The sequence below is a fragment of the Gavia stellata genome, chromosome 7, assembly GCF_030936135.1.
Source record: "Gavia stellata isolate bGavSte3 chromosome 7, bGavSte3.hap2, whole genome shotgun sequence".
NCBI lineage: Eukaryota > Metazoa > Chordata > Aves > Gaviiformes > Gaviidae > Gavia > Gavia stellata.
Genome location: NC_082600.1, coordinates 25,724,795 through 25,739,022, shown reverse-complemented (window position 1 = coordinate 25,739,022; position 14,228 = coordinate 25,724,795). Strand labels below are relative to the sequence as shown.

Here is a 14,228-nt window from a genome sequence, read left to right as displayed (position 1 = left end):
GGTGCGGAGGCGGCGGCGGTCCCGATGGCCAAGTGGGGGGAGGGAGACCCGCGCTGGATCGTCGAGCAGCGGGCGGACGCCACCAACGTCAACAACTGGCACTGGTGAGCGGGGCGGCCCAGCCGGGCGGCGCCGAGACCCCCCCCGGGCGGCCCCGCGGGAGGCCCCGGTGCTCCTCGGTGGAGGGAGGCTGCCTGGCCGGTGTCCCGCGGAGGGGCTCTTCCCTCCCTCCCCTACGTGCGTGTTGGTGCTGAGGTGGGGGTGTCCGGGCTGATGCCCCGGGGAGGTCCCCGCCTCTATGTGTGCGTGGGGGTGCCCGAGCCGGTGTGGTGGGGGTGCCCGGGGAATGCTTGTGCGGGTGCCCTGTGTGTGTGTCGGAGCGGGGCAGGGAGGGAAGGGCCGGGCGAAGGCTAGATAGTCCCAGCGTGTGCTGGTGGTGTGGCCCGTCCCAGATTCTCACACCGCCCGCTTTTCTCGCAGGACGGAGCGGGATGCTTCCAACTGGTCCACAGAGCGGCTGAAAAATCTCCTCCTGCCTGTCAGGGTGGAGAGTGAGGAAGGGGCTTGTGAGGTGACAGAAGTGAGCAAACTGGATGGAGAGGCCTCCATTAACAACCGCAAAGGGAAGCTTATCTTCTTCTATGAGTGGGCTATCAAGCTGGCATGGACTGGTGAGTGATGTCATCCCCTCCTGTTTCAAGGCCAGATTCAAGTATAAGATTAAGGATAGGAATACTTATCTCATTTGGGAAATAATAAGGGGAAGTATTGTATTGTGAGACAATACAAGTTTGCTTTTACACCAAATGGAGTAAGAAATGTTCATCTGAACAACATAATTGTAATTGCAGGCACCTCAAAGACAGGAGTGAAATACAAAGGTTATGTGGAGATTCCTAATCTCTCAGATGAAAATGACATCGATGAAGTTGAGGTAAGCACAGCTAAAGGCTAATACTGCTGGCTTATGGCTGTTCTAATAGGAATCCTCACAGCATTAATATTTCCTTCCACGTTACCTTTTTTAGAACATTTATGTAGAACTTTTTTAGTGTTAGAGACTGCTTAAGTTAGTAGAATCATAGAATGATTTGGGTTGGAAGGGACCTTAAAGATCATCTAGTTCAACCCCCTTGCTATGGGCGGGGACACTTTCCAGTAGATCAGGTTGCTCAAAGCCATGTCCAACCTTGCCTTGAACACTTTCAGGGAGGGGGTGTCCACAACTTCTCTGGGCAACCTGTCCCAGTGTCTCACCGCCCTCACAGTAAAGAATTTCTTCCTTATATCTAATCTAAATCTACCCTCTTTCAGCTTAAAGCCTTTACCCCTCATCCTGTCTCTACACTCCCTGATAAAGAGTCCCTCGCCATCATGTATCTTTATGAAATTAATTCCTGTCCCCTAGATATAAGGGCTCTATAGGATGTGAAGGTATTTAGGTGCATGCATACATTACTGTAGGCTGAGAGAGATGAAGTGAAAGATTAATAAAACTGTACTGCTGCTTGTGAAAGTTTAGCTAAAGTCTGTGATGTTGAATTGAAAGGACTGTGCAAGTATGGCTTTGTTAATCAGCACTTGTCCTTGTTTAGATCCTTGTCAGCCTTGCTAAAGATGAACCTGACACTAACTTGAAGACCCTGATGAAGCAAGAGGGTGCAAAAAAAATTAGAGATGCAATGAAAACTTATATCAGCACTCTCAAAACAGGTATGTAACTGAGAGGGAGAAGTGTTAGGGAACCCATATGGGCTAATGCTAAAGAAGGGATGGGGGTAACGAGAGGAGTGAATATTAGTTCCTCACCCCATCTCAACAGGAAGGTTTCAGAGCAACAACAGTAACTTTTTTGTGTCTTGAAAATGGTTAGCATTTGGCAAGAAGCGCTTTTGCCTCTAGACACTGCAGCACAGCCCAGAAAGATTTTCTTATTGGGTTATCACCAAAACCACAGCATTTTTTTATTTATGTTTTAAAACTGAGAATGTCCTTCACACGCTGAAGCTCAGCTATAGAAAAAATAAAGCCAGTAAAACGTGTTTGCTACCCTAGTGACACAGATTATCAGTTCCTGCACGTGGCACAATCTGGCCTTTAGTTTGCTTACTCCCTTGGAGGGTGGTATCTTCTCCCTAGTTTGTTGTTTTTTCTCTTTTGCCACACTAGTAAAGGCATCTAGTGTTATTTGGATTTGAGAATAACTGACAACTGGAAATTGCTCTGCAGGCTTTGTTGGTATCATTGAATGAGCTGTCTCAGCATCTGGATCAAAATTATTTTTTTTAGAAGATAAATCTGATTCCTGCAGTTGGAGTTAAATCAGTGTGCATTGGTTGAATTTGGCTTTGCTCTCTAGTACATGCTGTGAAAGCTACAGTTGCTTTTTATATGCATTTACCTATATTACACTACATGTGCTAGATATTCAAGTTTTGCTGAGTGCAAACGACCACTGATTGCTGGTTTTCCAGGATCAAATTTCTGTACCCTTGGGTTTTTTTTAGGCGTTTTAGTGTTCTGGGTGGGGGATGTGGTCACCCAGTGGAAGATGAGAATGTTATTCGGGAAGAACTGTATGAACTTGTGGGCTGGAATAAATAAGAATAGGTGGGAACAAAGTGTTGCAAGGTACAAGATTATACACATATAATGAAATTCTGCTATATAATGGCATTTTGCCAGTTTGAACAGATGAAGAGGAAGGAGGTAGAGGAAACTGTTTTATAATTGGTAAAGGCAGAAGTGATAGAGCTGGAGAAAAAGCAAACGTGATGCTGAAAGAGGCTGAAGCTTTTGGTGGAGTTGTGCTAGTGCTGTTGGACAGGGCACTGGTGAGACCTCCCCTGGGTTTCTGTGTGTAGCCATGGCATCCAGTGTCAAAAAAAGATAAATTGAAGATGGAGTTAAAAGTAACCTTATTCTGTACTGCAATGATGTGAGAAATGGAGAGCCAGTCTGAAAATAAATGTAAAAGCTTGGTTTGGTTTGTCTAGACCAGCAAGATAAAAATATTTGAGATGTAATTGCTATTTATATTGAAGAGTGAGAGAGGAAAAAAAGCTACATAAGTGTAAGGCTAACATTTAATATGAGGGCAACATGTGGAAGACAGTGTCTAGGCTAGGAAAAGGAGGTAAGTTCCTAACTGTTAGTGTAGGCAGGTTCTGATATGGCCTTCAATGGAGAGTAGTGAGGGCAAGAAAAATTAATTGCTTGTAAGAAGAGGTCTCTCTACTTTTTTTAAAAAATGTTTCAAGTCGTAGGTGCTAGCAAGAGCAGGGGAGAAACCAGGAAGCCCTTTTTGATTGTGTATTTCAAAGAACAGTTAAAAGGTTTACTTGATCTTTTGTTAGTTTCATGGGCATATTCCTGTCGTTCCAGAATTCACCCAGGGCATGATTTTGCCCACAGTGAATGGCGAACATATGGAAACAACACCTCAGGTGGCTCCTAAAGCAGAAGACCGCAAGGTAAATAAAACCATGCAAACATGCTTTTGGATCTGTGAAGAAAGGTACACGGTATTAGATTCCGGGGCTTACAGGAGCAACCTATGCTGTTCATAGGATATCTGTATTCAGGAACTGGCAATCTGTGGTGTAGGCCTGACTGTTTCGACTTGCAGCACATGAGATTTCTTAATTAAAGCAGAGCAATAAATCTGCTTTTTACACTCAAATATGGTTGTACCTAATTACATCTTTACCAAAGGCCTTTGTTTTTTCTCTTGGATATGTGAACCGCTTGTTGAGTTTTTTGTGAAAAAGTATGTGTGTATTTCTTGTGTTTGTTATTTTGTTAGACAGCCGCTAGCAGCAGTACTGCTGCATCGCAGTCCAAATCCATAGGAGTCAAGATCCCTACATGTAAGATCAGCTTGAAGGACACCTTCTTAACATCTCCTGAGGAGCTCTACCGGGTATTTGTTACTCAGGAGGTAATGCCAGGCTTGTTCTAAGAATTGTTTTTTGCACATAGGAGGTTGTTCCTAAGAAGCTTTTTAAGGCATTCAGTAGGACACTCACAATCCCTGAGAATGGAATAAGAAGGCTGGTCTGTAGAACAGTTGCTTAAAGCTCGTGTGTGCATCTTTTCACACAGTTAATACGAGAGGATTAATGCCAGCCAGAAGCCAGTTCCAGACTGCTGTTGGCAGCTATCTGTAGGTGTATCCCTTACTGCATGTGGTCAGATCTCTTGGGATTTACAGTTGTGTGCTTTTTGGGTTTGTTTTGTTTTTTCCTTTTCAGGTTAGGTCGTATTAAAGTGTACTTAGGGAATAGCTTCCCCTCTTCTGCACAGTATTATATAGTTTAAGAAGAGAGAGCAGCATTGTATCATTATTTAAACATATTGTTCCTCCTTTAAAAAAAAAAAGAAAAGAACAAGCAAAACTATGACCTTTTCTTAGAACTAGGTGTCATTAAAGAATCAACAGAGTAAATCAAAGTGTGGCTTATAGAACACTTCATAGACTATGAAAACTAGGGGTTCTTTTCCCTTGGCAGGCAGAATGCTGCTGTAGTGGCTGTAACCTTGCTTTTCTGGCCAGGGCAGTGTTTTTGTCTTTTCTTGTTGAAGACCTTGCACTGTTGACTTAACCTCCTTTTCCAGAACTTTTGTAGCTGGGTGGGAGGCATTAGGCAACAAGTCTGCAAGCAGATAATGTCAAGTAATACAGGTCTCCCCCTGAATTCGTTTCAGATGGTCCAAGCTTTCACCCATGCACAAGCAGCCTTGGAGGCTGATAAAGGAGGCAAGTTTCAGTTGCTGGATGGCAGTGTCACAGGAGAGTTTGTTGACCTAGTAAGTACTGACTAGTGCAGGTGTATCTTGTTTCAGGGGTAGCCTTTTTATCTTTGAGGTATCAATTCTGTAACAATGCTTCAGTTAGCTAATTGTGGAGTTCTACCTGGTGCCCAATAGTTACCTATAATCGCTGTGGCTATTGAAGCATTCCTCATAGTACGGATTAATGTATGTGACTTCAGTCTGGGGAGGAGTACCTGGTTTCCAGTCATGTATCTGCCCTGTCTTTGTGTGATTTTACTTAGTTATTAAGGGTTGGAGGGGTGTTAAGGATAGTAACTGACCCTTTTCCTCTTTAGTCCTCCTGTCACTGAAGTCTTCTGGATAGGGACACTGTCTCAGTGTTTGGGGCTGCACTATGGCCTACCTTCCTAGAAGAGGAGTGGAAAGAAAAGGACACTTAAAATCTCTTCCCCTCTGTGTGTGTGTGTTTCTCAAGGGGTCTCTAAGGCAACTGTTCAACACAGTTCTAGTTGTTTTCTGTTAGACCGCAGGATTTGCAAAAAATTATTACTCAGTCTTTCTTTTCAAGGTCCCTGAGAAGCAACTTGTTATGAAATGGAGATTTAAATCTTGGCCAGCTGGTAAGTAGTCCAAAAATGGACTATGGTATTACAGCCCTTGCCTCTGTTTGAAGAATTCCAGCCCCATTTGCCACACTGCACTCTGGCTCGTGATTGGGGAGCACACGGTGTTCTGGGAGCTGCACCAGCCTTATCCCAGCTTCATATCCCACATGATCAGGTCAGAATCATGAGCTACTGCTTAGGGCAGAGGCCAGGTGTTAGGAACGATGAAGTAGCAGCTTGCTCATCTGTTGTGGCTGCAGCTGCTTTGAACCCCATGAAGAGGGAGCCCTCTCTTCCCTCTGTTTCTGAGGAAGGCCTGCAGCTGTCATAAATAGATCCTCTGGGAAGGATCCTGAGGAGTCTTTTAAGTGGCATCATGTGAGAGGAGGAGCAGAGCAGCTCCTTGGGGCAGCATATGCTATACTACACACTGCTGACAGACTTACTTTGGTTCCTCTAGGGCACTTTGCAACAATTACCTTGAACTTCACTGACAAAGGTGGCGAGACGGAGGTGTGCTTGGAAGGCAAGGGCATTCCTGCCAGTGAAGAGGAAAGAACAAAGCAAGGCTGGCAGCGCTACTACTTCGAGGGCATTAAACAGACATTTGGCTATGGTGCCCGCCTGTTTTAATACTGGTTGCTGGGAAGGCTCTGCCTGAAGACTCTGCCGCGTGGACTGATAAATTTCTCACCTGTCCCTTTCTAATCTTGGCCCTGCTGCCAAGTAAAGTGGGATGACAGGTGATGAGGAAGGCCATTGAGCAGCACCACTTTCAGTCCCTCACTGCTTTGTGCATGTCTCGTGCTGCAGGGGATTCTCTTACATGTACATACTTCTATTGCTAAATAAACCTAACTTAAAAAAAACACCGTGGAACTTGTTTGCTCAGATTGGCTTGAGTTCAAAGGGTCAGTCAATAGGCTGAGGGAGAGATCTGTCTGGAAAAACACTGATTGAAGAGTGCTGATCCCAATGTGACTTACTCCTTACTTCTGGGGGGAGTAGAAAGCATGAGCTTGATGCAGTTTCTAGTTTGAGCAGCTGCTCATTTTATCTCTCCTTTTGATCTGCTGCTAGTAAAAGTTTCAAACCCTTCTGATTTCTGAAGGAATCTTAAGATCTTGTTCAAGTTATTCTTCTCCTCCCTTACACATCCCCATCCTCAACACAATCCTGTCTTACACTAGCCTGCTCTACAAGAATGCCATTATTTAGTCACCCAATGTCCAAGACAATCAGCAGACTACTGCTAGGGAAACTCCCATCTACGAAACGGTTCTAGCAGGTTGTGGGGCCCAGGGTCAGCTACCTCCAAGGGCTGCAGGCCAAAGCTAACTCTAGACTCTCAATGGGGGTGGGATTTATTCCTGTAAAATAAGCAAGGTGTGGTACTTTTGGCTGACCCCACTTCAGCTGTTGGTTCAACTGGTGAGGAAGGCAAAACCTCTTGCTTATTCTCTCCTGCTAATACAGTTAGTTCCCAGAGATGTCTTCCATAGCAATAAACTTGTTTATAGGATAGAGGGGAAATCTAGTTCTGGTCAGAAGTGTCAATCTGCTTAACCTCAAAGGTGACTGAAGTGCTGGGTTTTCCTTTGAGGCATGAGTTTTTCTTGCATTGTTTCTGCAGAGCACCTCTAGTAACCTAGAAGTAATATTACTGGATTTGAATTACTGTTTTGGGGATTTAAAACTTTTTTTAAAAATCTGAATGGCTTGTTGTAGCCATCCCCTTCAGTAGAGGAGACAGGAAAAAAACTGTACAGCCTGTTTAAAAAAAAACAAAAGTAATTTTTTGAGTTGCCTTTTAAACTATGGAGAGCATTTCTAGCCTTTTCCACTCACTATTCCAAAGTGATTATTCACGGCAAAGTGTGTGTGGACATTAAGAGTGTGGTACAAAACTAAGCTCTATATTGTATACTTATCCTTGTGCTGACCTGTGACTGCAAAGGAAGTTGTATGAAGATGGGGCACCTGTAGGTATGGTAGGGCTTCCCTATGTCCCGCAGGGTTGTCTTCCTTAAAGCACTGTCTGGCTGGGAAAGGCGCCGCAGGTATTTTGCCAGGATTCTTATGCACAGATGAACTACTGTACACATCTGGTAGGGTGTGGGAGTGTAACATGATGTAAGCACACTAATGTCATTGTGCAGCATGCACGTTTGTTTTCTGTTTGGGAAATCCTGGACAGAAACATGGGAAACCTTAAACAGCAGGGCTAGCTGTGTGTTCACAGCCAAGGCAAGAGCTTTGGTAAAAGAAGAGCAAAATGATTTGGAAACTGAAAAAATTAGCTCACTCTAAGCTAACTTGAGACAAACTGGACAGCTGAATCACTGTGTCCTTGCTGTGCTTTGGCAGCCGTGCCAGCAGCTGGCCGCGCTGCGGCAGCAGTGCTCGCCTGCAGCATGGCTCCGCGGGCACAGCTGAGTGAGGGCAGCAGAAGGCAGGCCCTGCTAATCACCTGCCGCTGGAAGGTTAGGAAGTGGGACAGGAAGGCAGCTGAAGTGGAATTTTAATTGCTTTCCTTTCATCACAAACAGGGTTTAGTTCGGGCATCCTGCTGCTACCCTAATAGGACATGCTTTGGCCTCAGCCACCAACCCGCATTCATGGGGCTCACGAACTCAGGGCTTTGCTTGGAGGCTGTTTGAGGGCTCGTCTTCCAGCAAAACTGACTGCCCTGTGTTATGCTGATGCTGCCCCAGCTGGCTCCCTCCCTCGGGCTGGAAATTGCCATCCCCACAGCAGCAGAACAGGTTGTGTAGCCATGTAGCCGTGCCTTGGCTGCTATTCACAACTGAATCTATTGACCTAACCCACGGGCGAAGGAAAGCTTGTGCTAAAAGGCCAGGCTGCGAGCTTAAGCTTAGCCTGAGGCACAGAGCGTGTCAGGATACGCTAACTCTAACCGGGCACAGCGGTGGTAATGCCTTACACCACTTCAGCCGTTCACTTGGTGAAGGTGATCTGAACCTTAAGTTGCTGCAGGCCAGCGACGGTCCCTGCGCTACATCCGCCTGCTCTCAGCACAGAGGCCCACTCCTTCAGCTACAGCTGACAACTGGTGCAGCTATACAGATGCTGGTGAGAAACCCCAGACCTTTGCTTTACTTGGAAGTGTCAGGAGAGCCAGACACAGTTTGCAGTCCTTCAGCTATTTGGGGGAGGGAGGGCTATATAAGATGAGGAAGAAAAGCAAGGTCCAGTCTGCTCCTGCCCAAGGCTCTTCGAAAATCTGAACTGACACAGGGTAAGACAAAAGTCTTGTGAATTAAAGAAAACAAAGGTTAAAAAAAACAGAAAACAGAGACAGAAGTAAACAGTGAATTTTTCATAGTGATGAGAGGTCAGAGGTGGACACTAACTGGCTATGCACTTACGAGGCACATGGAGAAGATGAGTAAGGAGCAACCGTCAAACAACAGAATATGGGGTGCCAACCAAAGCAGTCTCTGAACACATTCAGTGAATTCTGGAATTTCTTGCAGCTGGTGATACGGTAACACTAAAAGTTTACATGGATTGAGCATGGGAGTGGAAAAAGCTGTGGAAGAATAAACCAACCAAGGGCTATTAAACAGAATGACCATCACATCTGGCTTAAGAAGCCTCTTGGCCACCAGCTGTTGGCAACAAGGAAAGTACTTCGGCAAAATAGTGACGCATGCTTGTCCTTCTCTTCACCCTTCCTAGTCACCTGCTGTTGATTGCTGTCAGAGACTGGATGCTGATTTAGGTGGACCTGTGTTATGACTCACTTGGCCCTTTCTCATGTGTTTTGATCATTTACGTATGTGAAACTTCTGTGGGAAAATCAGGCCACAAGTCAAAAAGAGACTGAAAGCCCCTAGCCTAAGTAACTATTAAAACTGCTTTGAAACATTATCCCAACCCTACTTCAATGGCAAAATGGGAAGAACTTAAACAAAATATTAAAAAAAAAAAAAATTGATGAGGAACGGGGCTGGGGAGAGGGAAGAAGGAGGAGAGAGAGGTGAGGGCCAAGGGAATTAGATCCGTCTGTAACATCAATTCATGAAAAAATACAGAAAAATGCAGTCAGTAACCTGTAAATATCCAGCTAATCAGGTAAAATGTAATGGCCAGCACATCTATATCACGGCTGCATCAAGCACAACTCATATTGAGTCAGCCTAATGCCTTTCTTTGGCAGAATATCTGGGCTTTATTAAGACTTCAGGTAATGCTTTATATGATATTTTTATTAGTAAATAAGGGAGGGCCTAATAGAGCTGTAATGAATTCAGTATGTTTCAGTATAGACGATAATATAATTGATAAAAGTCCAAAATAATTTACATCACCACTGGTGCTATAAAACTCTTAGAAGACAAGTTTAGGCTTGAAAATGATCTTGACCAAGTAGAATAGTGATCCAGGAGGAAAAAAAAAAGTGTATTTGACCTCACTGAATTGCAAAGTTTTACACTGAGGCAGAAACCACCAGTAACGTATACAAGAGGGGAAGCAACAGGCTTGGCAGCACATCTGTAAAAGATGTTTAAGCTGGGCAAGTTATGGTGAATTTTCAAATGAACATAAATGTAAAACCTCATGGAAGAGAACAAAAGCTGCCTGGGCAGGCTGGAGTTTGTAGGTCTTGTGAAGAAATCTTTCCATATAGCATTAAAAAAGCCCCAGATAAGACCCTGTGGCTTCAGTTTTGGGCTCCATGCTTCAAGAAAGATGTGAATTACTTGGAGCAAGCCCAGTGGTGGGCAGAGACCCACCAGAGGTCTACAAGTACATCTTCTAAGGAACGCCTGAAAGAATTGCATTTGTTTAGTCTAGAGAAGAGAAGATGGTGGAAAAGGAGGGAAATAGGGAGCGCAATGACAAAATTCCAAAACACATGAGAGGTAGGAGCAAATAAGGCAATAATATGCTCTCTGTGACTACTGCAGATAAGATGCAGTGGGCTCAAAGCAGGAAGGATTCAGATTGGCTGCTAGGAGAATATTTCTCCCTGCAAGAACAGTACAGCTGAGGGTTACTGTGGACTCTCCATCACTGGAGAGCTTGAAGCCCAGGAAAGAGCAGGACCCATTGGTGAGAAGTGATTTGCCCACGTCCCCATGGAGGGGCTATGCAGTTTCTCGAGGCCCTGTCTAAATCCATTTTCTGCCATACAACCCCCTGTGCGAAGGCGGTGATGCCCTGGGGGGGGCTTTCTCCTGGCACTTCAGAAACCTGATGGCGGCTCTGCTGGCTGCCGCTCAGCTCCCACAGCACAGACAAGCCCAGCCGGGGTCAGGGCTGGCAGGGGCTGGTGTGGTGGGGGATGCTGGCTGGCGGATGGGCTCTGCTGTGGCCTGGGGCCCGTGTGTGACAGTCAAGCTGCACGGTGCTGTGATCCCTACTGCCGGGCTCCCATGTAGTGAGAGAAGAATAGCTGACATGCTTGTAAGGACCTGGAACAAAGCAGCGGCCGGGCCCCACCAGCTGGGCTCCTCTCAGGCATTTCCATGGGGCAGCTGGCTGCTGCGTGGCAGGGAAGGAGGGTGAGACATTCCGTTCCCCCCTGCAAACGTGTGGATCCATCCTCTGTGGAGACGGAGGGAGTAAATCCTGTCCTGCGGACACATTGGGCAGGGCTACCCCAGCGTGATTTTGGCATCCCTCTGCACGGCATCAGTGAAAGCAGAGCAGAGGACGGGCTCTGCCAGGTGCTGGGAACTCACTGGGGGTGATTCTCTGCACTCAGGGCGAAGGCAAAGCCCAAGAGTCCAGGTCTTGCCACAAGTTCCTGTTCACCCAGTGTTCATGCTGCAGTCAGCAGGGCTACTGCCGAAAAACTGCAGCTTGTGTGATTTTTTTTTTTTTTTACTCTTCTACAGGGAAGTTGGTGGCTGCATGCCACGCTGTGCCACCAGCACACCTGGCCCGGAGGGCTGATGTGGCCACACAGTGGGGTGGGTCCCTTTACAGACCAGGAACGGTGTGCCTGAAAAGTTGTGTGGTTTTTTTTCCTCTCCAGAGCTTCAGTTTTAACTCAAGGTCCACAGACCATCAAAACCACACTTTGCTCTTTCCTAGGCTAAAGCCAGGCCTTGCAGTTCAGGTCTGCTCCACAGGCTTTGGCCAAACTCTCAAGGCATTATCATTCTCTGTCTTCTCCTCCCAAAGTGGCTCCTTCTGGGCCCAGCTGGGCTTTTTGTGTGCTTTCCAAGCAGCAGTTTCTTGGAGCAGGAGCCCTGGAAAAAAGCAGACAGCTAATGAGATCTCTGTTGCTGTAAACACGTTTCTATGAAATCTTGCATTCATCCCTGAGAGATGGGCTGCTCTCACCCCGCCTGTCCCCCAGGCAGTTGACCACACACCTGGGCCTTCAACGTGTCATTTACAGTCAAAAGTTCTTTGCACAGCTTGCTGTTGACTCATGTGGGGCCAAGAGGGGAGGTCATCAAGGACAAGCACATGCTGACCGTTGTGCCTAGCAAAATCTGGGCACGGCTCCTTCTGTGTACAAACTAGCTCAGTTGCAAGTTGGATGCCAGGGAACTGGTACAGCTGAGCCACACGAAGCTCCAGTCCAGGCTGGCAAACTAAGACAGCTCAGCTGGTCAAGAAGTCTTGTGTTCAAAGCAGCAGACAAAGGTGCACCTTGAGACTCTGCCACAGACTCACTCCATGACTTCAGGTGACATCTCCAGGTCTTGAGCACCTGCAGAATTAGGGCAGCAATTCTTCCTGCTTCCATCCTCCGGCTGTGGGATTTCTATAGCCCAGGAGTTTTGGAGCAGGGCTCAGCATCCAGCACAGCAAGGACCTTGTTGCAGAGGATAAAGGCACGTTAGGCATGTTATATACACAGTAGTAACTGGTGACTGCCCCGCCAGGGAAAGTGATTTTTCTCTGTGCTGCTTTTCCTGCAGAGCAGAGCTCACCCTCCTCCCCCTGGCTTGGGCTCCATGCAATGATGTTTTTGATGTTGCAGAAGACCGGTGGGAATCTCAGAGCATCCTTCACTGAGAGAAGCCATCTGCTCCCCCCCAGGCAAGGGCCAGCAATGGCGCCAGGCAGCTGTGGAGCAGAGCCCCATGCTGGCATAGCAGATAACCCTTGACAGATGTGCAGCCAGCACAAAGCAAAAGGAGCAAGAGAGAAGGAGAGAAAACAGCTGGAAATAGCAAGAGCTTGGAAGTGGTCATGATTTATGCAGCAAATTAATGGCAACAAAAAGTTGCAATCCCTGGAAAGCTTTGCAAATCCCCCTGCTATCATTAGCTGTTGGCTCTGGAGGTGGTTTGCCAAACCAGTTTTCCAGCTGGGATGATGCTGTTTTTTTTTTATTTTACCTGCTCCCATGCTCAACACCTGGTTAAAGCAGTGTGCTGGTGTAAGGTTGGCTGGCACCCAGCTCTGGCCAGGCTGAGCATGGAATAACACCTGGGGTCAGGGCTGAGGCACAAGCAATGCATTTGCTTCTCAGCACTGACCCTGATGGTCTTCTCGTAAGCGGCTTCCTTCCCTGTGATCAGAACTTCACATATCCCATGACTGTGGCAATGAGTGCTGGATAGCCTCTGTTAGCTGCGATTCTTGCAGCCAGACACCATCAAGTGCAAATGCTAAGGGAAGGAAGCAAAGCCACCGGGGTCTTTGCAGTACAGCTGGGACTGGGGACCCCAGACACGTAGCATTCAACATAGTGTCATCCCTCTCAACCAAAACAAATAGCAACATATGCTTCAGTCCCAACTGAATGACATCAGCAACAAATACATATGTACATAAAGTGCTTTATTGCAGCATCAGAATAAAGATTTCTCCTCTATGAAATTTTGTAGGAATAAAAAGTATTTCATATATATTATATATAAAAAAACACAATAAACTTAAGGAGTGGAAGCTTGGAGATTCATCACTTAAATAGCAGTGGGCTGGACAGACTCTTTGATAGGATACAAAAATAAACGCTTGCTTTATGTCCACTTTTCTCATAGTGCCCCGCAAAGCCTCCCGGTATATAAGGTGCTTGTGTGAGGAACAACACTTCTTCTTGTTTCTCATGCTCCAGTTCATGCCTGTATCATCCAAACCACAGAGGCAGCGAGGCAGAACAGCCACTTGGGTTTCAACCAGCTTTTAGTGGGGGGCTTAATGCAAGAAACTCTTCTACTTGCCCTTGGACGGGAACTCCATTTATTACAGGAATTATGGTTCCTTTTTTTGGGGTTAGACTGATTGATATACCCAGTATAAAGAGGAGAAGGGTGTAAATCCTGGGTAACAGTCCTTATTATAAGAACACTTCCTCAGAGAGCAGCCAGTCTAACAAATTGGCTGAGCTATTGTAAGTATCCTTCAAGAAAGGCTGTTTGCAGAGGTCCTGCTTCCATGCATGGGTCCAATGCTGGACTCTAGGCACATTTAAAGGGAGGTTGTTTTAAAGAAGTCTGTCCTCTGATGGTAAATAAGCTCCTCTGCGATTCTGATGTTAATGATGACATATGATATGGGAGAGGAAATACAAAGATGCAAATGACAGAAGATAATAAGCTCATCCTTCCATGGCCTCAGCCACTCAGTTTGTCTGCTTTCCATACAAATGCCTCCGTGTCTGTTGCTGAGCCTCTCTATACATGTCCCAGGCTCCCAGAACCAAGCCACCAGATCACTGCAACCCCCTCTTGACCACCTCTTTATGACCTACGTCTTTACCAGGAACTAGTGAGCAAATGACTGAGCAAATGACCATTTGGGCTAGGGAACATGTAATGGTCATGAAAATTTACCAGGGTCTGGGTGTCCATCCATGCTTATTTGGTTGTGTCTTCCTTCTCACCCTTTACATAATACTGGTCATCTCAGACT

At 46.2% G+C, this 14,228-nt stretch overlaps 1 protein-coding gene across 1 annotated transcript; it reads left to right on the top strand.

Annotated features, from left to right (window-relative positions):
* The first annotated feature begins 3 nt into the window (after positions 1 to 3).
* AHSA1 (activator of HSP90 ATPase activity 1) lies at positions 4 to 6,243 on the top strand. Its single transcript, XM_059819484.1, has 9 exons — positions 4 to 104; positions 481 to 671; positions 852 to 934; positions 1,596 to 1,713; positions 3,385 to 3,473; positions 3,806 to 3,940; positions 4,708 to 4,809; positions 5,345 to 5,396; positions 5,842 to 6,243. Exons 1-9 carry the CDS (start codon positions 25 to 27, stop codon positions 6,012 to 6,014), a joined length of 1,023 nt encoding a protein of 340 aa, XP_059675467.1. The 5' UTR covers positions 4 to 24; the 3' UTR covers positions 6,015 to 6,243.
* Positions 6,244 to 14,228: the final 7,985 nt, after the last annotated feature.

Excerpts from the sequence above, each read along its gene's own strand:
- AHSA1 (XM_059819484.1), top strand. The coding sequence starts at position 25 with ATGGCCAAGTGGGGGGAGGGAGACCCGCGCTGGATCGTCGAGCAGCGG. Across the intron at positions 672-851 it reads TATCAAGCTGGCATGGACTG|GCACCTCAAAGACAGGAGTG; the intron begins GTGAGTGATGTC and ends TTGTAATTGCAG. Across the intron at positions 1,714-3,384 it reads TATCAGCACTCTCAAAACAG|AATTCACCCAGGGCATGATT; the intron begins GTATGTAACTGA and ends CTGTCGTTCCAG.